Genomic DNA, 23,113 nt, shown 5'->3' on the forward strand with positions numbered 1-23,113 from the left:
ATGGTGCTAGAAGTGACAGTGGCAAATATACATGCTGTCTGGAGCCTTTGGCAGGCCCCTATAAGAGAATCACCATGCATCCACTTAGGATTTTGGAGCAAAGCCCTACCATCCTCTACAGATAACTACTTTCCTTTTCAGAAACAACTTTTGGCCTGCTACTGGACTTTAGTAGAGGCTGAATGCTGAATCATAGGCCACCAAGTTTCCATGAGACCTGATTTGCCTATCATGAGCTGGATATTGTCTGATGCATCAAACCATAAAGTTAGACATACACAACAGCACTCCATCATAAAGTGGAAGTAGTATATACAAGATAGGGCTCTAGCAGTTCCTGAAGACACAAGTAAGTTATATGAGGAAGTGGCCCAAATGCCCACAGTCACTCTTTCCATGTTACCTTCTCTTTCTCAGCCCACAACAGTGGATTCTTGGGGAGTTCCTTACAATCAGTTGACTGAGGAAGAGAAAACTCAGGCCTGGTTTACAGATGATTCTGCACAATAGGCAGGTGCCACCCAAAAAGCTGCAGTACTGCAGTCCCTTTCTGAGATGTCCCTGAAGGACCACAGTGAGGGTAAATCTTCCCAGTGGGCAGAACTTGGAGCAGTGCACCTGGTTGTTCATTTTGCTTGGAAGAAGAAATGACTGAAGGTGACTTTATACACTGATTCATGGACTGTTGCCAATGGTTTGGCTGGATAGTCAGAAATTTGAAAGGAATATGATTGGAAAATTGGTGACAAAGAGATCTGGAGAAGAGGTTTGTAGATTGATCTTTCTGAATAGGCAAAAAAACAAAAACAAAAACAAACCAACATGAAAATATTTGTGTCCCATATGAATGCTTACCAGAGGGTGTCTTCAGCAAAGGAAGATTTTAATAATCAAGTGGTTAAAATTACCTGATCTGTGCCTAGCACCCAGCCTCTTTCCCCAGCCACTTTTGTCATTGCCCAATGGACTCATGAACAAGGTGGCCATGGTGGTAGGGATGGAGGTTATGTATGGGCTCAACTACATGGACTTCCTCTCACCAAGGCTGACTTGGCTACAGCCACTGCCGAGTGCTCAGTCTGCCAGCAGCAGAGACCCACACTCAGCCCCTGATATGGCACTATTCCCTGAGGAGATAGGCCTGCTACCTGGTGGCAAGTTGATTATATTGGAGCCCTTCCATCGTGGAAGGAGCAGTGATTTGTTCTAACTGGAATAGATACATACTCCAGATATGGCTTTGCTTTCCCTGAACATAATGCTTCCCAAACTACCATCCATGGATTTACTGAATGTCTTATCCACTGTCATGGCATCCCATACAGCATTGCTTCTGATCAAGGAACCCACTTTGCAGCAAATGATGTGGGGGGAATGGACACGTGCTCATGGAATTCACTGGTTTTACCATGGTCCCCATGATCCTGCAGCAGCTGAATTGATAGAACAGTGGAATGACCTTTTGAAGACTCAATCACAGCATCAACTAGGTGGCAATACCTTGCAGGGCTGGGGCAATGTTCTCCAGGAGGCTGTTTATTCTCTGATCACTTTATGGTGCTGTTTCTCCCACAGCCAGGATTCATGGGTCCGGGAATCAAGTGGTGACAGTGGGAGTGGCACTGCCCACTATTAATCCTAGTGATGCACTAGGAAAATTTTTTTGCTTCCTGTCCCTGCAACCTTAATCTTTGCTGGTCTACAGGTCTTAGTTCCAAAAGGAGGAGCGCTTCCACCAGGGAACACAATAATATTTCCACTTAACTGAAAGTTGAGACTGCCACCTAGCCACTTTGGGTTCCTCTGAATCAATAGGCAAAGACGGGAATTACTGTACTGGCTGGGTTGGTTGATCCTGACTATCAAGGGGAAACAGGACTGCACCTAAATAATGGAGGCAGGGTAGACTGCCTGGAAGGGCCTTTAGCATGTCTCTTAGTACTACCATACACTGTGATTAAAGTCAATGGAAAACTGCAACAACACAATCCAAGCAGGGCTAAAATAGTTCAGAACCTTCAGGAATAAAAGTTCGGGTGATCCCATCAGTAAAAGAACCACAGCCAGTTGAAGTGCTTGCTGAGGGTGAAGGGAACATGGAATGGGTAGTGGAAGAAGGTAGTGAGAAATATGAACTTCAACCATGTGGCCAATTACAGAAATGAGGACTATAATGGTCATGAATCTTTCTTCCTTGTTCTGTTATGAATATGATTGTATATGTACATAAAATGAATATGTAAAAGGTTCTCTTTCCTGACCTTTTCCCTCATCATTTGGCATAAGTTATGTTAGTTTCTTGTTATAATATTTAAGGATGTCAAGTTTAAGAGTGAATATTACCCAAGGACTTGCACCTTATTCTGGAGGGAATTAGTATGTTTCTGGTTGTACACAGGGCAATTGAATATTGTTGGTGGAACTATATATGTCTGCCATTGTTTTTATTTAGAGACTTAAGTATGGTTTAAGGTAATGTGTTTGGCTGCCAGGTTAACAAGTGGTGGACTGTGATGGTTAGGCTAATGTGTCAACTCAGCCAGGTAATGATGCCCAGTTGTTTGGTCAAGCAAGCACTGGGCTAATTGTAGTACAATGACATTTCATGGACTCTAATGATCAATAACGTGATTGCATAGATGGCTGATTACATCTACAATCAATAAAGGAGATTGCTGTCAGCCATGAGTAACAATCTTCCCCAGACAGTGGAAGGTCTTAAAAGGGGAAATGATTTAAGTATTCAGAGAGAGAATTCCCAGCTCTACTTTGGACAGCCACCATCTCCTGGGAACTCATCAAGGAGTTTCATTGGAGCCCCTGGTTTTAACCTGCCCTGCAGAATTTGGACTTCTGCATTCTCACAGTTGCATGGTAGAATTTTATAAAATCTCTTTCTATTTACATGTCTCTCCTGTCAGTTCTGTTTTCCTACAGACCACTGACTAATACAAGCCCCCCTCCTAATTAATCTACTCCTTCTCCAAGTCTCTCAGTAGATACCAGTAGGAAACTGGAACCTGCTGTTGCATGAGCTGAAACTAAGCTAATCTGCTTGTTCTTCAGGAATCCACAAGACAAAGAAACAAAAAAGAGAAAGGAACCAATATAAAATAAAGGGGCCCTGTCTCTGTTCATCTCAGTAGGTGCTGTTGGAAGACCAGAATCAGTACCAGAGAGAGGGTTGAAAATGAGGCTAGCAAGTCCCTTGGAGATACACCAGACCAAGAAACAGAGAGAGAGAGAAAATGAGAGAGAGGAGAGAGGAGAGAGGAGAGAGGAGAGAGAGAGAAGTAACCAGCCAAAAGAAAAGAAAGGAGAAAAAAGGTGCACTGGCTCTTTATGACCTGATAGATGCTGGTGAGAGGTTAGAGGCTGGTTCTTTTAAGGTGACAAAAACCAAAGCTGGCATATGTGCTGGTCTCTCAAGGATCCCTAGATCAACCTCAAGCACAAACCCGAGCTGTGGAGGATGAGGTTTCCTCTGCCCACTATGGCCACAGCCAGCTGCTCCTGGAATCCTGGCTTTGTTTTTATAGCCACCACCATTTCTGCTAGCAGTGTGTCCGCTGAGGAATGGAGGCTGGTTGGAACTTGCATTTATAAAAGCTGAACTCAGAGTAGGCTTTCCCTTCATCTTTAACACCTGTGGTTATTCTAAGTGTCCAATCTGGTTCCAGGGTTACCATCTAGTTAATTCTATTCTCTTTTTCAAGCTTACTCATTTTACTGGTGGAGAGAGAAATCAGTAAACTATTCTACTTTTTTGCCCCAATGACTCATCCTTGACTTCTTAAGGGGGAGAGGCAGCATAAGATTCTCTAGCTACCCTTGGAAGGCAGAGGAAGAGGAGAAGCAACCCAAGTCCCTTGTGCCCCAAGATCAGGCCTCAGGATTGAGGCTGCTCTACAGGGCCCCCCCTCATTGTTAGTCTTCATATTTGCCATTCCAGCTGACCAGGACAGACTGCTACTGAATTCTGCAAATGGAGGGCATGCTGAGGTTGGCCAAGAACAGCCCTTGCATAGGGATATCACAAGCCCCAAGCTTGTTTGTAGCCAAAGAGGGTCAGAGGAGGCTTATGCAGACCACGGTAGACTCCTTAGCCCATAGGCTCTGTGCTCATCCAGGTGGACATGAAAGATGGGATGCCAACTGGATGAAGAAGTGCTTGGAGGGCAATGGCATCCTCCTTTTTGTGGCTGCCTGGATGAGCATGTGGCCAGGGGTGCTATCCACTACTCCAGGAAAGAGGGATTATGACCACTTAGAAGGCAGCCCCAGCACTGGAGATGGAGAGACCTGGCTGACTGGCCCCATGGCATTCAGCAAGTTGCTTCATCTCTCTGCATCACAGAGTCCCCATCAGTAAATACCTGCCTTGCCAGATTGTTCCAAGGATGAAGGTGGTTTGTAGGTAGTTTACCTAGCATGGTGACTGATGCAATATTGGAGGGTGAATATGGAGCAAACTGCCAGGGAGGCAGAGACACAGACTTTGGGAAACGGGAGGGTCCCCTGAACCAGCCATGACTCCTGGGCTCAGTCCTCCTCCCACATGCCACCAGGAGGCAGGATGTGGGGTTAAGAGTGCCCCTGCTGGAAATTGGACCTGGACTCAGGTCAGGCACACCCAAAGTGCTCTGGGACCTTTTGCCCATGGATTACACAAGTCAGTTCATTTGTTAATTCCTTGACTCACAAATTATTGCTGAACATCTCTTTCAATATAATTCAGTATAACATCTCATCAGTCAATAACTGATTTAGGTAGCAAGGAGAAGGCAGTGTCAAAACCAGAAAAAGTCCCTGTCCTCATCGAGCTTTAATTTTATTGGGAGAAAATAGAAATAAATATATACTAAATACATGAGAAAAATAAACAGTGTGCTAGAGGAGGATATGAGGGGAAAACCAGGAAGAAAAGGGGGGGGGGCAGAATGCATTCTCAACCAAGAGCTGAGGTGTTCCTCAAGTGTCTAGTGATCTTTGTCTACCCATTGTCATCTAAGAATGTGGCATTAAAATAAGATTGTGGCTCTGTGTGCCAGGAGCCCTTCATAATTTGTGTATTCCATGCTGGACTTTCTCAGGACTTTGGGTTTCCTGTGATACATTCTATGGGCAATGAGTACTTGCTTTCTTCACTGTTCTAGAGCCTAGACACTCCTTCCAAATCATCTCAAACTGGAAACTAGACAAGGTGTGGTGAGCTGTAGACTACTGCTTCTCATATACTTTTTCTAATTATTCTTCTTTAGGAGGTCCTTTTCACACAGGGCAAAAAGAGAAGAGGAATAAAGAGAAGTTAAGTGAACAGTGTTAACATTAGCTAGGAAAAGGAATGGTGTTATACATGGTACTAGGGACTGCCAAGGGTAAAATCTATGTTGTGGGTGGGTTTTCAGAAACTAGTTCTTTGCTATTTCTCAGATACTGGGGTAAGATCCAGAGTGTTTGGGCCTCCTGCAACGGGCAGGACAGGTGCTTTGTGACTGGAGATGGGTTCTTATCCAGGAAGTATAGCAAACGAACTGACCTGCCTGAGCCACACCTTTCTCATCTGCAAAATGAGAGTATTGCTTGGATCCTGGGGTTGGTTTGGAATTGGAAATTGTGCATGTAAAGTGCCTGGGACATAAGCACTAGTGACATTAGTGACAGTCCTGATAGAATTAGAATAATATGTCCTTAGTTTCCTCATTGACTGCTGGCAGTTTTAGATACAGCCTAGAGGAGGCAGTAAAGAGGGTGGGGAGGAGACAGTTGCTCTTGGGTGTATGGCAACACATATAAACAGGACATTGAGAATTGTTTTAGTTTCCTCATTGCCAAATCAAATACCATACAATAGGTTGGCTTAAACAATGAATGTTTATTGGCTAATGATTTTGGGGCTGAGAGAAGTCCAAGTCAAGATGATGCTTTCTTCCCAAAGGCTGGTGTTTTGGGACTGGCTGCTTATATCTTAGATCCTGAGCTCCTCTGTCATGATGCAATGCACATGGCAGCCTCTCCTGTCTCCTGCTTCTCTTCTAGGCTCTGTTGACTTCCACCTTCCGGCTGCTCCCTTTATGGCTTTTTCTCTGTGCCCTTACCTATAAAGTCTTCAGTAATAGGATTAGGACCCATACTGGACCACATCCTACCTGAAGCAACCTCATCAAAAGGCACTGTTTGCAAGGGTTCAAACCCAGAGGAACAGATTTAGTTTAAGGAGATTTCAATCTCTGGACTGGCTATGTGCCAGCTGGGCCCTGAGCCTCAGCAAAGTTGCAGCTCCTACCCTCTGGTTTGTTGGACTTGCACAGGTCAGCTAACAGGGAGGGGAAGATGGTCAACCACCACACCAGGGAACTGAGAGTGCCTACAACTCCGAGCAGGAGAATCACATCCATCACCACTGTGGGATCTATGCCCCCCTCGATATAGAGGTGGAATGAACATCACCAGCCCAGGGTCCACAGGATGGAGGAATAAAATATGGATTAGAGAGAACTTACTGGTATTCTACTATAGAATTACTGTGACTAGTAATAGAAGAAACTGTAGCACTGATTTGAAGAAAGTGGCCACGGTATTTACTGAGGGCAGGGAGAGGGAAGAGGAGATGAGATGTGGGGGCATTTTGGGGACTTGGAGTTGTCCTAAGTGATATCTCAGGGACAGATGCTGGACATTATATATACTGCCATAACCCAAGGAATGTTTTTATGGGACACATAGCGCCAAACCACCAGAAGGGTGCACGTGTTCATGGGTATGGTGTTTGCTGGAGGAGAGAGGAGGGGCCTCCAGATGGTTGGGCCCTCTGATGCGTGGCTTAGGAGAGACCTGAGCAGTCACAGATCCAAAGAGAGAGCCCAGAGGGGCACAGGAAGCCTGGGACCACCCCATCTCCATGGCACTATGCAGGTCGACAAATCTGTGGGCTTGCAAAGACCTTGAACCCTGAATAGAAACACAGATGTGAGCAGCTTCCTACCTGGCCAAAAACTTCCTTCAACCTTCTCACTCTCCTTCCAGGCAGTGAATATAAGCTTCTCCATTTGCTCAGTGGGAGAAAGAGTCTGAAAGTGGGGGCAGGAGTGGCCTGTGGCTTTCCCTGCTGGGCAACACCTGAGGCAGCAAGGCAGTTGTCTGGGTCTCCTCCTGCTCACCCCCTGGCATTGACAGCTGGAGAACTTCCGTGCCAGGAGTGCCTGCACTGTGCAGGTGGCTAAGAAAGAAGGGAGAGAAGAAGGTCCAATCTGCCCCCCTCCCTTCTGTAACAAGGGTTCCAGAGTGAATGTCTTCTGTAAGGGGGAGGTCGGGGAGAGTCTGAAACCCAAGAATGCGAGTGTCCAGGGCAGCACGTCCGCATCAACCGTGCCATGACCTGCTGAGCTGGGCTGTGACCTCCAAGGGACTTTGGATGGGACTGATGCAAAAAAGCAGACACTGGGAATGGCCATTGCCAAGTAGGGGTGGACCCAGGAGAGGAGGACCTTCAGAATCCACTGGGGCTTTGCTGGCCAATCCATCGCCCCCATTCCTGGGCCTCTCGGCCCCACCTAGGGTCCACCCCTCCTTTGGCCTGGGACTGACTTGGGGAAGGCCCAGGTCCAAGAAGCTCCGCTGACCTGGACAAATGGACCAGGGGTCACCCCCTACCCTGCTCACCAGATGCGCCTTGGTGCCTGAGGGCCGCTGCTCTCCAAGGCTGTGCCGGGGAGGGAAGAGATTGTTAGAGAAGCTGCTGGAATTGGGGGACACATAGAAACTCTGCTTGCCCAACCAGTGCACCTCGTCCCCTGACCTGTGCCTTTTTGTTTTCAGGTCGGGGAGTGTGAACAACAACTGGCTGGACATTTACTACTGGGTGGAAGATTTAGTGAAAAAGTTCCAGAAGTACGGCTTCTCCGAGCTGTGGGCCCCTTGGGCTGTGGGAGCTCGGCCCCGGCCAGGCAGAGCACACATCCCTTGGAGCCTCCAGGGGCCTGCACATCCCTCGGGTGGGAGCCCCAAGCCCAGGGCTCTGAACCAGAGCAGAGGACAGATGGACAGATGCAGATGCCAGTGGATGTCCCCTGTGGTGGCCGAGGGGTGGTGCCAAGGGGGGGGAGCTCAGTAAAGTCCATCCACGGCCAGGACAGGGAGGTGGTCACCAGCTCCCCAGAGGGGCTAATTGGTGGAGGAGGGAGGAGGGGAGATGGGGGAGGGGAAGGAGGGACAGAGCTGCAAGAATATCACAGTAGAAGGGAGACGCCTTAGGGACGTGAGTGCAGGTCTTGATGCCACTTTCAAGTGTGTGCAGGTGTGTGCAGGTGTGCACAGGTGTGTGCAGTTGTGCGCATGCATCTTCTGGGGTGTTGGGCGCTAGGGGTGGGCAGAATGCCATCCTGGCACCTGCTCTTGCGTGAAGCCTCCAAGTCCTTCACTGAATGAAGCTGTGGGCACTGCCTGGTGGGGAGTGGGCCCAGACGTGAGATGCGGTGGGGAGGGGGTGGCTGGCTGGGGGCCTGGCCTGGCTGCCTGGGTGTGCAGCTTCCAGCTGTGAGCCACCTCTCACGAGTGGGCACTTCCTCACAGCCCAAAGTTGAGGATATCCTTCATCTTGTACTCCGATCACGGCACTACCCTCTTGCCGCTCACAGCAGACAGGTAAGTGGCACCTTGCCTTCTCCAGGCAGAGGCAGGAGGAGTGGGGCTGGCGGAGCACCTGGTGGGCTGCAGGGCTCAGGGCCCTTGGGGATGCCAGTGCCTGGAGCCCCAGCTGGGCTGAGTGGGGAGCCAAAAGACTGGGGGTCATGTGGGCCTGGGGGTGGCGTGCAGAGAGCCATGCTGGGAGGCTGGCACTGCCTCTCTGGGGAGAGGGGTTGTGTGTGTATAACAGGAATGGGGGGCTGGGGAGTGCAGGAGATGTGAGCTTGCAGGGGGGACACATCCAGGGAGCCCTGAGTCCTCAAGCAGCAGCCCTGGGGGCGTGTGGCCTGCAGCAGAGCTGGGGCAGCCTGGACTGATGCTCCCACAGGACTGAGGAGGGGTGGGGCAGAGGGGTGGGGTGGGGACTGAAGGGTCCCTGGGCCTGGGAGCAGAGGGAGCCCAACCCCCTTGGGGGGTGTGGGGAGCGTGTGGCCACGGGCGGCAGGTGCAGGGTCCTGGAGGATCTGCTGTGGGGGCAGGGGCCAGAGCACAGGGGCTGAGCGGCCCCCGCTAGGCTGTCAGGACAGTGAGATGGGGAGGGGGAGAGGGGTCCTAGGGGAAGAGGCACCTGCAGGAGGAGGGGCTTACCCAGAGAGGCGGAGCCTGCACACCAGCCTCCGGGGGTCCCAGCCCCACCTCCTAGACTGGGTGGGCCTGTGAGGCCGCCCCTACTGCCCCCCCCACCCACAGCCCACACTCCTCCCAGCTTTCAGCCTCTCTCCCCCAGCAGCCCAGGAACCCCCTCTGGCCTGTTGGCTACTTCCTCTAGCACCTACACAAGCAGCTCATGGGGCTGAGCCCCCCAGAGGGTTGCAGAATGGGAGGGGGTGGGTGGCCAAGAAGCAGGACTAGCTTCCCCAAACTAAACCTCCCATGGGCCGCCTGCCGGGGTCCCACAGGAGTTCGTGAAAACACCAGTCCCTCATGAGGCTGACTTGCAGCTGCACGTGCAGGGACGGTCAAAGGCAAGACCCCCTGGGACTGGGGGCCGTGGGCCAGGGACAAGCTCCAAGCAAGCCAGGCTGAGCCCATGGGGACAGCGGGGCCCTGTCTGTGTGAGATGCTCCACGTCCTTGCACGTCCACGCAGAGTGACTGTGGGAGGCCACCCCCACCTCCACTGCCTTTTCTGTGTTTTGTTTCAGGAAAAAAATCCAAGAAGGTCTTAAGGAACTTAAAGCTGTAGTACCTGTAGGAGCTACGTACATGGATAAAGGATTTGAAATGGTACAGACTGCTAGAGCTCAGAGAATTTTCCCAGATTGATTAAGTTTTCGGACTATTCCTTGGATCATCTAATGCCTCTCTTCCAATGTTCCTTCATTTATTGCAGGCAAATAACCAAATTGCAAAAGCCACCGCTGGAGGTAAGCCCCCTCCTGCCCTCCGTGGTCTCAGGGGTCAAGGGCAAGGCCAGGCTTGGGCATCAGCGCATTCCGGGTCCTGATCCCTCCCCCACATTCTAGCTCTGAGCTGGAGGAAGTTCCTCAAAGTCTCTGAGTTACAGATTCCTCCTCTGGACAAGGAGGCTAAGATAATACCCACCTCGCCTTTATGAGAACTAAGGTGCCTGCCTGCACCTTTGGTCTTGAGAGGCTGCAGGTGCGTCCAGGTGAGGCCACTTCCCTCTCTGACCTGCAGTTGGGAAAAGAAAAGGAAGCAGCCAATGTTCCCGCACAGACGTAGGGTTTGGTTTACAGAACGCCTTCTCGATTGCCGCCCTTTGCTGCCCACTGCGGCCTCTGAGCTGCACTGTGGCCTTCAGCTCTTCTTCCTTCCACCCTGTGCCTCCTTCCCTGATGGTGCCGGGTGCTGTCCTCAGACCAGGACTGACGTCCTTCCAGGTGTTACCGGATTTTATTTAGGTTCTTTGACTATGCTGCAGAAACAAATTTCAAGAACATGTCAGGGGAGTTAGGCTAGTACTTTATTCAGGTAGGGAGGAACAAGAAGTGGGAGAAAAATAACAGATTAGGGGTTCCAGGTAGAGAGGAAGGGGCTGAAAAGTGATAAAGAGAGCTAATTTACAAGCTACACTTCCCCATTATAGATTATAAATGCCCAGGTTTACTTGCGTGGCCACATGGCAGAGGGAAAATGGTGAGATCAGTGCCCAGAGGGCAGGAACGGGTCCAGGGGCAAGAGGAGAGTAGAGAGTGAGAACGTGCATTCAGGCCCCACGCCTGGCTTTTTGAACTGTTAATTATTCCACCCCTTTGCTAATGGCAGGGGAGGGGTTCCAGCTATTTGCTCTTTTGACTGATTACCTCGCCCATCAATTCCTCTGTGAGCACCCAATGACAAAGTCCTTGGGGAATGTCCGGGGCTTCTCCTGCCTTCCAGAAGAAGTCTTTGTTCTGAGAGGCAGAATCTTGGGGAGGGTCCTCCAGCAGCCGTCTTGGGGGTTACTGATGTCCACGTGGGCTTCTTGCCAGGTTCCAGACCCATCTATTGATTCCCTATCTTACGAACCTGCTTCATTCCCCCCTCAGTGAGTTTACACTGTCAATCTTAAAGGGGTGCTGAAGGGAGATGATCATTTTTCTGTAGCTACATTCTACTGGTTAGGGGCAGTACGCCCTACCTGACAAGTGTAAAACTCCCTTGCTCTTCTATCTCGGTTGGAGGAAGATGGATCTGGCATCCTGTATGAAGCTGGATGAAATCCTCATATGGCTAACAAGATGTTGATTCTGGAAGAAATAAACTTAATTAGAATTTTTAGAATATATGGTCCTACTGAGAGAACACTGGACCACAGAAGTAGAAAAGGCCAGGTGTCTGTAAAGGCTGCATTTCTCTGACAGCAGTGGGTTTTATTTTGCAGCTTTTGAATACTGTTTAGGACTGTTTTAGAGTAATTTACATAGAGACAAAATTCTTCCTTAAGGAAAGGACATACTCTTCCCGTGCTGTAGTTAGCATGTCAAGTGCCCTGCGATTTTGCATCACCACAGCAGCAAGAGTCTGCTTGCTGTTTTGGAGCTTCTAAGGCACAGCTGGTTTCATTTATGATGTTAGGTAGCTCTAGGGAGTAGCTAAAACAGATAATGGGATTTGGTATAGATTGCCAATCCCAGTTTTCAATGAAGGTGGTTATGCCTAAAGTAGCCAAGAGGGAGATGAGAAGAAACATTGCCTTTTTCAAATGAAAACAGACAAGGGTTTTCTTAAGGTGATGGGTTAGAGACCCAGATGATACTTAGCTTTGTCTCTTGAAGAGGTATTTTAGGCCATCCAATGGCTGGCACTCGTATGACCCGTCAGGTGCTTCTGGTGAGTCAGTACGTCCTTGGACCCCTGGCTTCACTCGGGATAAGTGTACCCAGCTGGCAATGCCTTTAACTTTAACAGCGGTGGGAGTGATTAAAACCACAAGCTAAGGTCCTCTCCAGTTAGGCTTTAATTGAGAGTGAGGCCTGTTTTCTTGCCAGATTTTGATCAGAACCTGGTCTCCAGGTTTACTTTGGGTAAAGATAATTCATGGGTAGGAAGAATTTTGTTTCCAAGCTCCTGGATGACTTGATTTTTCCCTAGGTTGATAAAATATTTTGTGAGCTCTTGAATTTCTGGATCTAGTACCAGGTCCTGGGTAAGGAAAGGCTGCCCATAGACCATCTCAGAGGGGCTCAGCTGAAGTGGGTCTTTGGGAGCTAAACATAGCCTTAGGAAGGCCATGGGCAGACTGGTGACCCAAGGGGATGCAGCTTCCTGGCAGAGTTTAGCTAGAATCTGTTTTAAGGTGCAGTTAACTCTCTCTGCCTTCCCTGAGTATTGGGGCCTCCAGGAACCACGGAGATGATATTTAATTCTGAGGGCAGCTGATAGGCTTTGGGTTAGTTTACTAGTAAAGCCCATTATCACTTTGGAGGGACTTAGGAAATCCAAACCTGGAACTATTTCCTTATGAGAGCTTTAGGCACCTCATTTGCTGTTTCTCTTCTAGTGGGAAAAGCTTCCACCCACCCAGTAAAAATATCTACCACTACTAAGAGGTACTTAAGCCCTGCAAGATGGCATGTGGGAGAAGTCTATCTGCCAGTCCTCTCCAGGGTATGATCCCTGCACCTGGACAGGGAGGTTTAAGGGGGGAGGATGGTGAAGCCTCCCATTGTCTGAGTTATTAACTGCACACAGGCAGCAACTCCCGGTAACTTCTTTGACTGTCTTCACCAGGCCCTGTCCTTCAAAAACCTGTTTGGCTAAGCTGGTTAGGGCTTCCCTCCCCAGACGAGTGGCTTGGTGAAGTCCATGAAGGACTTTCCACTGCACTGCTCCTGGCAGGTAGACTTGAGTATCCTTACCAAGCCACCCACCAGCCTCCAGGGTGAAGCCCAGGCTAGCTGCCCTGGACAGTGCATTACTGTTATTTCTTGAGGTAACACTATGGCTTCCAATAAATCTAGGATTTCTTGCCTGTGCTTAATAGGTGACCCACTGTTAGTAAGCAGCTTCGTTCTCACCATACAGTAGAGTGAACACGAAAGACAATGAAAGCATACTTAGAGTCTGTAAATATTAGCCTGTTTCCCAGCTACTAGCTTTAAACTTTGGGTAAGGCAATCAACTCTACTTTCTGGAATAAAGTTCCAGGGGGGAGAGATTTGGCTTCTATGGTTTCAAATTGAGAAACCGCTGCATAGCCTGCCCTTTTAATTCCTTCTTTAATAAAACTGCTTCCATCTGTGAACCATTCAATGTCTGAGTTCACAAGAGGCGCATCTTTTAAATCTGGCCTGCTTGCGTAGTTTTGGTTAAGAGTTTCAAGGCAGGAGTGGAGAAGGGGCCCCTCAGGATCTGACTTTGGCCGTCTACTGGTAGTAGGGTGGCTGGGTTGAGAGTCTGATACATTCTTATCTGCACCTTAGGGGTCTCTAGTAATCGAGCCTGGTATTTAATTAACCAATTACCTGTAAGCCACTTGTGGCTCCGGGTCTCAAACATGTCCTTCACCTGGTGTGGGGTGAAGACTGTGAGAGGTTGTCCCTAAGTTAGTTTGGTGGCTTTCTCAATTCAAAGGGCTGTTGCCCCCATTGCTCTTAGACAAGGTGGCCATCCCTGTGCTGTACTGTCCAGCAGTTTGGAGAAATAAACTACTGGTGGAGAAATTTCACCCAGTTTCTGGACTTAACACTCCTAGACCCATCCCCTTCTCAGTTATGTATAGAAAGAAAGGCTTCCTTAGGTTAGGAATTCTAGGGCTGGAGGGCCAATTAAGGCTCATTTTAGGACAGGGAAGGCAGCTTCCTGGCTTGTTCCCCACTCTCAGTGTTGGTTATCAGCCTCTGTAATAGCACTGTGAGTGGCTGGGCTATCTCCCCAAACTTAGGTGTCCCCAGTCTACAGTAGCCAGCCGTTCTAGGAAAGTCCTCAGCTGCTTCTTTGCTTGAGGTAGGGGAGTACTAGTGATGGCTTGAACTCTTTCTGGGGAGAGAGACCTTTCCCCTGGGGCAAGGAGGAATCCTAAATAGGAGACTTTCTGCTGAGAGATGTGTGCCTTGGATGCTGACCTCCTATAGCCTCTATCAGCTAGGAAATGAAGGACCGAAAAGGTGTTGACATCAGAAACTTCCTTCATTGGACTGCAAAGCAATAGGTCATCCATGTATTGTAAAAGAATACTGCAGCCAGTGGAGATCAGCTAGGTCCTGAGCTAAGCATTCTCAAAAATATGGGGGCTGTCTTGGAACCCTTGAGGCAACATAGGCCATGTAAGCTGGCCTGGGGGCCTAGAGTTGGACTCCTGCCATTCAAAGGCAGAAAGGAATTGGGAGTCCAGGGGGAGAGGAATGCAGAAAAAGGCATCTTTCAAGTCTAGATAAACCAAGACTAGTCTTGTCTAGTCTTGGTTTAAATAGCACTGTACAGCGGCTGGGCTACTGTACACCAGTCACAGTTTCCGGGACCTGATTTAGTAGAGTGTAATGGTTGGGTACAACTGGATGAATGGGGATTACAAAGCTACTGACTGTTGGGCTTTTTCACAGGAAGAATCGGCATGTTGCTGGGAGATTGTCAGGGAATTACTAGGCCATTCTCCAAGAACAATTTAACCGTGGGCTGGAGGCCTTTAACAGCCTCCTCCTTGAGGGGGTACTGCTTTCTATGAGGGTATGGCTGGTTAGTATCATAAGAAATGGAAACTAGGGGAACTGGAAGAACCCTTCTGGGTATCCCAGTTTCCCAGACAATAGAATTTACTCTTGATTGCCTGGGGAATAACTGCTGATGAGACACCTGATTTTGATAGAGAGAACCGTGGCTAAACACAGTTCCACATTCTTCCTTTGAGTCCTGGACTGTAGGCACCTTAGAGGTTCTATTGATCCCTCCTAGTTGAATTCAGGGTCCCAGGGTACAAAGCAAATCCTGCCCCAGTAAGTGGTTGGGACATTTAGGGACAATTAAAAATTGATGGCTTATGATTAGGTTTCCTATTTGGCAGAGAAGAGGCTCGGTGAAAGATTTCATTTTAGTTTTACTGTCAACACCCACTACCGCATAGGTTCTGGGGGAGGGAGGTTTGGAGTGACAGGTCAGAACTGAATAGGTGGCTCCTATATCAATTAAAAAATTAATTTCTTTTCCTGCCATGTCGAAGGTCACCTGGGGCTCCTCTAGTTTGATGTCCCATGGAGTCATCCAAGGAGCTTCTCTTTGCCCTGGGCCCCCTCAGTCCTCCATGTGGGGAGGGGGGCTGGTGCCACTAGGCCCCAGGCTGGGCTCCACCTCCCCTTCAGGATTCGGTGCTCTCCTGAGCCCAATGCCTGTTTTCCCAGACTGGGGCAGGGACTGGGGGCTCCTTATGTAGTTCAGGGCAGCTTTTCTTCCAGTGTCTTCCACAGTTGAAGCAGGATCTCGACAGTCTGGAGCCTGAGCTGGGGTGACCCTGGGATGGTCGGCTGCTCTTTATGGCAACTGCAAGTAGCTGAGCCTCCTGCCTGTCCCTCTTTGCCCTCAATTCCTCAAAGGTCTGGTCACAGTTGTCAAAGATGGAAAACGCTACTTTTAAAAGAGAATTCATTTAGGTCCCAGGACCTAGAGCTAGCTTTTGGAGTTTCCTTTTCATATCTGGAGTTGCCTAGCCGATAAAATAGGTTTCCAATACAACCTGTCCCTCCAGTGAGTCTGTATTAACTTGGGTATACTTTCTCCTAGCTCCTAGTAGTCTCCCTTGAATCAGGGCAGAATTTTCCTTTTCCATCTGGGTTATTTCCTGCAGCTTATTATAATTAAGACTTAACAATGTACTTTTTCATTCCCTCTAGTAGGCATGCTATTGCATGGTCTCTCTTTCTTATGTCTGCTTGCCCTCTTTGGTAGTTCCAGGTAGGATCAGCCTCTGGAACTGCCACAACCCCTATAGCTTATTGCTGGGGCTGCTGGGCAGCCTTCCCATCGGCATGCCCCTGGGCTACTTCCCAAATTCAGCAGTTTTTTGCAGGGACGCAGCACAAGACTAGGATGACATGTGTGTCTCCTCACGCCAGCTCAAAATTTAGGGTTAACTTCTGGAATTCCTTGGTAAACTTATCTGGGTCTTCTGAAAATCACCCCAACTGTTCCTTACACTGAGTTAAATCTGTCATAGAGAAGGGAGTATGGACTCTAATTGTTCCTGCTTCCCTTATTGTGTAGAGGCCGTTTTTGCATCCCCTATTAAGGTGGAAAGATGCTCCACTTCTAGTGACTCCCACTGGGGTAGCTATAGGCACATGAGGCATGGAAGCAGGGGCTGGAGGGGGAAACTGAGGAGGGGATCATCTAAGATAATCACCTTCTTTTCAGGGAGTGGTTTCACTTTCTGAGCATAACATAACTTACAAGATCCACTTAACCTTGTGTCCTGATATAGAGCCATAAAAAGCTGAACATATGAAACCTCTGACTGCTTTCTTTCCTTCTCACACAGGAGGTCTGTCTGCAAAATATGGTCATAATATAGGGCACCATTTACAGGCCAATTTTGGCCACCTTTCAGGCTATACTGTGGCCACGCAGTGTAGCAAAAGAAGATCAGTTTTTCCTTCCACCCTTCAGTTGGTAGGGTTGTCCAGTTCTCGAGAATACCCCCCACTGGGGAATCTGCTGGTATGCTAGCAGCTGCACCCATTATTCTTGGAAGAATGAAGAAGCACCTTTTAGTCGACGGTTCTGGCATCCCAGAGTCCTAGTCTGACTAAAATGTTCACCACTCCACATAATTTGGAGCTGAAGCTCTGTCTCAGTGTCTCGAGAATTTCAATTTTCAGAGCCTGCCTGGCCCACAAGCATCCTTGTGGGCGACCTAGGTCCTGGGTGATATTTTATTCCAGATATCAAATCAGTGCACCCAAGCCGAGTTGGTGGGAGACTGAGCAGCAGCCCCAAATCAAAGCACCTGAGATATCTGTCTCAGGGGATATTTGACTGCTCTCTGAATGGATGGGCCCAAGGAATGGGGGCCCTTCAGTTTCCTGCTCTGGTTCTCAGCACTCCGACTTTCCATGGCCCAAGACCCACTGCACTCGACATGCCCAAGCCTTCAAAAGTCTTGGGGGACATGCAGAGTTACTTCCCACCACCCGGGGAATCAGGGGCTCTGATGCCAGACATTTCCAGGGCCACCTGGACTTGGAAGACAGATCAAATAGATCAGATGCCCTCCAAGCCCAAGAGAGCTTCCTCCTCCTCTCCTTTCAGAAGCTCAAGGCTGTCCTAGTTATATGACTTTACTGTCTGATAGTTTCCCAGTTAAACCAGCCATCAAAAGGCCATTAAGTGATTGATGATCAATTGCTCTAGCTAACAGGCTTTGGGGCCCTGGGGCAATAGCTTCCTGGCTAGACAAAGGCACTTTCCATTTTTACTGTTTTTAAAACATTCCAAAGCATTCTAACACAAACCTGTAAAGAGAAATTCATTAGCAAGAAGTAGAAAGGTAAAACACCGGTAAAGGTTAGATCAGGGGCATCCTGGCCTGTGGTCCCCAGGGAAGGGAACAGCATCCGTCTTGGCTCAGCCCACTGCCTTCCCACTTCATGCCCCAGGTAACTGGGTGTGGCCAGATAGGAATGCCATTGGCAAAGTTGTGGATGCACTGGGAGGGGCAAGCCCCCTGCTCCGCCACTGCCATGCACCTCCTAGGGGACAGGGCAGGAGAAGGCAAAGGCAGGCAGGCCTGAGGACAAAGACTCTGGCTGCTAAAAGGGCTTGAAAAAGAAGTTTCACAGGGCCCAGTGCTCTGCCGGGAACCTCCGTCTTGGCAGGGCCATGATTTAAGCCAGTGCCCTATGACACAGTCATCCTGGCTGGGGTCAGGCGGCACAAGCCTGTGTGCGTGGCAGTGACAGAGCCCCAGTCTCTTCCCTCCAGGGATTACATCCTGTGGGGGCTCATAGGCAAACCTGTTTAAAATGGGGAGCCCAAGGAAAGCATTAAGCAGGCTGTAGGCCATAGCTTCACTCACCAATAAACTCTAGGACCAGCTCTGCCAAATATGTTAATGGATTTTATCTAGGTTCTTCAACTATGCTGCAGAAATAAATTTCAAGAGCATGTCGGGTGAGTTAGGCCAGTAATTTATTCAGGTAGGGAGGGAAGAGAAATAGGAGAAAATAACAGATTAGGGGGCCCAGGTACAGAGGAAGGGGCTGAAAAGTGATAACGAGAGCTAATTTACAAGCTACACTTCCCCATTATAGATTATAAATGCCCAGGTTTACTTGTGTGGCCACGTGGCAGAGGACAAACGGTGAGAGCGGTGCACAGAGGGCAGGAATGGGTCCAGAGGCAACAGAGTGGAGAGAGCGAGCACCTCAGGCCCCCCACCTGGCTTTTTGAACTATTAATTATTCTGCCCCTTTGCTAATGGCAGGGGAGGGGTCCCAGCTATTTGTTCTTTTGATTGATTACCCCACCCATTATTTCCCCAAGAGGGCCCAATGATAAAGTCCTTGGGGAATATCCGGGGCTTCTCCTGGCTTCCAGAAGAAGTCTTTGTTCTGAAAGGCAGAATCCTGGGGAGGGTCCTCCAGCAGCCATCTTGGGGGCTATTGATGTGGACTCTCTGCCAGGTTCCAGATCTTCCTTATCTTACTAGTCTGCTTCACAGGCTTCATAAGTGGGATGCACTGGGGTTTGCAGAGCCCTTAGCTGGGCACATGGTCCCCCGTCAAGGGCCTTGGCCAGGGGCCCTGGTGCCCAGGACACTGGCAGGAACCCCCAGGCCTGATGGTTCATGGTCTCCTTGCCCCAAACCTGCAGCCCACCCTTTATGGTAGGTCAGCCTGCAGCTCTCTTTGCTGTTCTGGAGTCTTCCACCTCTCAGGTGTATGAACTGGGTTTCCCTTCCTAGCACAGGTGGTACCATCAGGTGGGGGACGGTGGGGCAGCCAGGTGCCTGGGGAACCAGGTGGGTGCTGGGCTCAGGCCCTTCTCCCTCTGGGGTCTGCTGCAAAGCATGCAGAGTAGGGTGGCTGGCACATGTGCCTCCCGGTGAGCTGCCCACACCTTGCTTGTGAGGACTTGGTGTGGGGCCCTGGGCTGTGTCCCGCACGGGCAACCCTGAGGTTCTGCCACCTGCAGCCCCCTGGTGCACCCCAGGTGCCGTTCCCATCTGGCCCCTCTTTGCTTGTCCCTCAGGTAAGAAGGTTTCCAGCATGATCATAGCCTTCACTGATGGGACGCTAGAGCCAGTCGTGTTTTCAAACACTAAGTCTGAAGTGAGTTCAAGCCACAGTCATGTGCATTTTGCTCCACATCTTTGGGTGAATTGTACTTAACACCTTCTCTCTCTCAGGCTCAAAAGGCTCGGCATATGGGGGCGACTATTTATGCTGTGGGTGTAAAAGACTTTTTGCAATTGCAGGTAATCAGAACTGGAACGCAGGGGCTGCTCTTGAGCCTGGGTGGGGGAAGGTGTCAGAGGCTGCTTTCCCAGGCTAGCCCAGGGATGGTTTCCTAACCCCCTCCAATTACTCGGGGCCACCCCTGCCCACTGCAGAGGATGGGAACGGTGGGCTTGGGCACACCCCAGCTGAGGGTGGACGGGCCCATCCCCCCCATGAGTTCTGCTGCAGACGAAAGGATCTAGTCCAAGGGTAATGGGCAGTCTGCTGCCTGTGGACCCCACCGCCCCCTCAGTCCCCTGGCTGTGGGTCCCTGTCACTCTCCTCCTCATAGCTGGAAGGGTTTGCAGACACCAAGGAGCATGCGTTTGGGGTGCTTGGAGGTTTCAAGGCTCTGCAGAGCATCACTGACAAGGTGAGTGGGAGCTGGACACGAGGATGGGTGCGCATGAGCGGCTGTGGGAGCTGGACACAAGGAGGGGTGGGCGTGAGCGGCTGTGGGAGCTGGACACGAGGAGGGGTGGGCGTGAGCGGCTGTGCTAGAGGAGGGGCCACTCTCAGCCTGCCCCTCCGCCCCGCTCTGTGTTCTAGCTGGGGGAGAAGAGCTGTATTGAGCTCAAGTCTCTGGATCCTGTTGTTGCCTGCGTGGGAGGTAAGAGCTGAGGAGTCACCGCTGTGGTCACAGGTGTGTGTGTGGAAATGCCTGTGTGTGGGTGAAAGGGCATGTGTGCCCGTGGTGTGCACACGTGAGTGCTTGTGTGCATTTCTGCATGTTTCTGTGTGCCTGCGTGTACAATAATGTGGTGATGTGGGCATATGTGTTCTGTGGATTGTGTGCATGTTCACATGTGTCTGCTTGTATTTTTGTATTTAGTGTATACGTGTGAGTGTGTGTGTATGGGCATGCATGTGTGTGCATGCAAGTGTGAGTGTATGCACCAGGGTGAATGTGTGCATACGTGTGTGCCCGTGCATGTGTGTATTTTTGAGAATGTGCATGTGAGAGTGGATGTTTGTGGATGTGTGTGCATGGCATGTGGTCTTGTATGCATGTGGTTATGTGCATGTGTGTGTCTACGTGTGGACATTTATGTGTTTATGCTTTCTATGTGTTTGTATGTTTGAATTTGTATGCATGCATTGTGTGTGTGGTGTGTGAGTGTGTTTGAAGTATGCAGGAAGGTTCACTTCCCTGGAGCCCCTCAAGCTCGGGGCTGGAATTAGTGGGCCTGGGTCAGGAGGCAGTGCCGTGTGGAGGAATGGGTTTCAGGCAGACAGACCTGCGTGGAACAGCGACGGCCTGGGGACCCCCTGCCCTCCCTACGGCTGCTGTAATGTTTGCCAGGGGCGAGCCCCGGATGGCCCCTCTGTGTCAGCCCTTTTGACATGCATGCTGAGACCAGCATGGGCTGGGGGTGGTCCCTGGTGGCCAGGGAGAGGCAGGGGCTGGCGTAGCTGCCTCAGGGCTCTGCACCCAGAGGTAGGATGGGACTGCCCCTGTCACGAGGGCTTCTCAGGAGCAGGGTCCCGGGGGCTTCCCTGCCACCCTGGGTACCAAGAGGATAGGGTGAAGGAGCAGCCCCTGTGTGTACAGAAGGCCCACGGCTCCAGGCCTGGGGGCCCCGCTCAGGCAGCCTGGGTGCCTTGGGCCCACCTGGGCCGAGCTCTGCTCTCACCTGTACCTGAGGGGTGACTCTGCCCACTGCCAGCACCCCATGGGTTTAGGGAGTCCCGTGGGATTTCGGGGTCAGAAGCCCCTAACTTGCCACTGGGGTTGGGTGATGGTGGAAGGAGCCTGAGGACACAGGGCAGGCCAAGCCCCTCCCAGTGGAAGATGCACCTGCACGGGGTGGTTCCCACAGTGCCGGCCTTCCCTGAGCAGCCTTGGATGTCTGTTTTGGGGAAAGCCCACCTTGAGTGGTAAGATTAGAAGGAACTCAGCCCTGCACTCTTCCTCACAAGCCTATGTCATGTTGTCCTTGCAGGAGAATATCGAGTGGTGGTTCGGGGAAGTGGCCTTCAGAACACAAGGGACAAAAGCTCAGTTATTTGCAGATTTAAGTTCGCTGACAATAGCATTTGGGGTAAATATCTGCCTCGGTTCATTGGAGTGAAAGGACCCCACACAACGCTGTGTCGCCTCTCAGCCAACCTTTCCCCGCCCTCGCCGACTGTGCACTGGGGTTAGAGGCAGCGTGGGCAAGCAGGGGGCGGGCCAGGCCAGTGGGGGGCTGGGGGCTGGGCCCCCTCCCACCCTGACTGGAAACAGGCCCCGGGCACCTGGAGCAGGGCTGAGCTCCGCCTCGCAGGGCGCCCTTCCCAGGGCCAAGGACGGAGGCCGCAGGCGGCTCTGGGGGCATGGGCAGCCAGCCTGGGCCCTGTGCCCTGCCTGGTCCACTGGTCCCTGCAGGGAAGGTGGCTCATCCTGAGCTGAGATGAGGAGCCCTGGCCAGGCCTGGGCTCCAGAGTCTGAGGCCCAGGCCCCAGGGCCTTGGCTCCTGAGCCTGTTTTCTTTCCTGTAACACGAGCGTGCTGGTCACAAGATCTCGTAAGGAGAGTGGGAGGTGCCCTTGAGGGCATAATAATTGCGTGAAAATGTAAGAAGCAGCCTATTACTTGGCGGCACTGACGTGCCAGGCACGTGGCCGTGGGTGAGCGGCCTGAGGAAGCAGAGGGCCCGGCAGGCGGCCCCCTCGGACACAAATCCCAGACATCGCTCAATTCATCTGCAAAAATTCTAATTTCTCTAAAAGAGAACTTGTTCCTGTAAATGTTAGGGCAGGCCACACGTCCTAAGTAGACGTCCCTTCACCTCTAATTTCCGTGCCTTCCCAGTTTTTTGTTGTCACAGCACTTTGCACTCTCTGACATTTATTTCATTTGTAATTTCACTTTGTTGGATCGTCTGTTTCTCTACCCAGGCCCTAGAATGTTCCTCCCTTGACAGCTCTCTGCCCACCTTGTTTCTGTTAAATACCGTCTTAGTTTGCCAGAGGGCTGCTGACGCAAAGTACCAGAAATGGGTTGGCTTTTGAAATGGGAAATTTAGTACAATAAAACTTCCAGTTCTGAGGCCATAAAACATCTACATCAAGGCACATTCCGAGATGCTTTCTCACCAAAGTCAGCCGCTGGTGAGCCCGGCGCCCTGCCACGTGGCAAAGATGGCGGCCATCCCTGCTGAGGTTCCCGCCCTCCCTTCTGGGCTCACCATCTCCTCAGCCTCGAGCTGCTCGGTGGGCCCAGCCCCCTGGGGGCTTCGCTGCCAGCTGCCCTCAAGTCCTCTCTCACATGGCCGCATCAAAATGGCAGAACTCCCTTTTCCTGTGTGTCTCTGTTTGTGTCTCTGTTTATATAAGACCCAGAAAGAGGGCGGAGGCCCAACCTGAGTCAGGCCTCACTCACGTGATGCACTTGAAAGGGTCTCACACCCACAGGAATGGATTATTTCAAGACATAATATTTTAAGGGGTTTCACCAAACGAAAACTCACAAATACCACAGCTGCCCAGCATCTTGGGAAAGGCCAGGGATCCCCAAGTGTCTCTAAGGAAATGAAGGCTGAGAGAGAGGCCAGTTGTCTGTCAACGTGAGCGCAGC

General features: G+C 50.7%; 2 protein-coding genes across 2 annotated transcripts in view; both read left to right on the top strand.

Annotated features, from left to right (window-relative positions):
- LOC101436197 (anthrax toxin receptor 2-like) overlaps nt 1-19,888 on the top strand; it is a 55,967-nt gene extending 36,079 nt beyond the window's left edge. The window contains exons 3-8 of the mRNA XM_058299529.2: nt 7,819-7,908; nt 8,572-8,643; nt 9,830-9,911; nt 10,018-10,051; nt 19,308-19,387; nt 19,465-19,888. Coding sequence (XP_058155512.1) covers nt 7,819-7,908; nt 8,572-8,643; nt 9,830-9,911; nt 10,018-10,051; nt 19,308-19,387; nt 19,465-19,629 — 523 coding nt within the window. The 3' untranslated portion in view covers nt 19,630-19,888. The remainder of the gene's footprint in view (nt 1-7,818; nt 7,909-8,571; nt 8,644-9,829; nt 9,912-10,017; nt 10,052-19,307; nt 19,388-19,464) is intronic.
- Nucleotides 19,672-23,113, top strand: part of LOC131278896 (anthrax toxin receptor-like) — a 102,933-nt gene continuing 99,491 nt past the window's right edge. Inside the window, exons 1-4 of the mRNA XM_071215594.1 lie at nt 19,672-19,680; nt 19,848-19,928; nt 20,105-20,165; nt 21,499-21,597. Coding sequence (XP_071071695.1) covers nt 19,672-19,680; nt 19,848-19,928; nt 20,105-20,165; nt 21,499-21,597 — 250 coding nt within the window. The remainder of the gene's footprint in view (nt 19,681-19,847; nt 19,929-20,104; nt 20,166-21,498; nt 21,598-23,113) is intronic.

Source organism: Dasypus novemcinctus, chromosome 6 (genome assembly GCF_030445035.2).
Source record: "Dasypus novemcinctus isolate mDasNov1 chromosome 6, mDasNov1.1.hap2, whole genome shotgun sequence".
In the NCBI taxonomy this organism is placed as follows: Eukaryota; Metazoa; Chordata; class Mammalia; order Cingulata; family Dasypodidae; genus Dasypus; species Dasypus novemcinctus.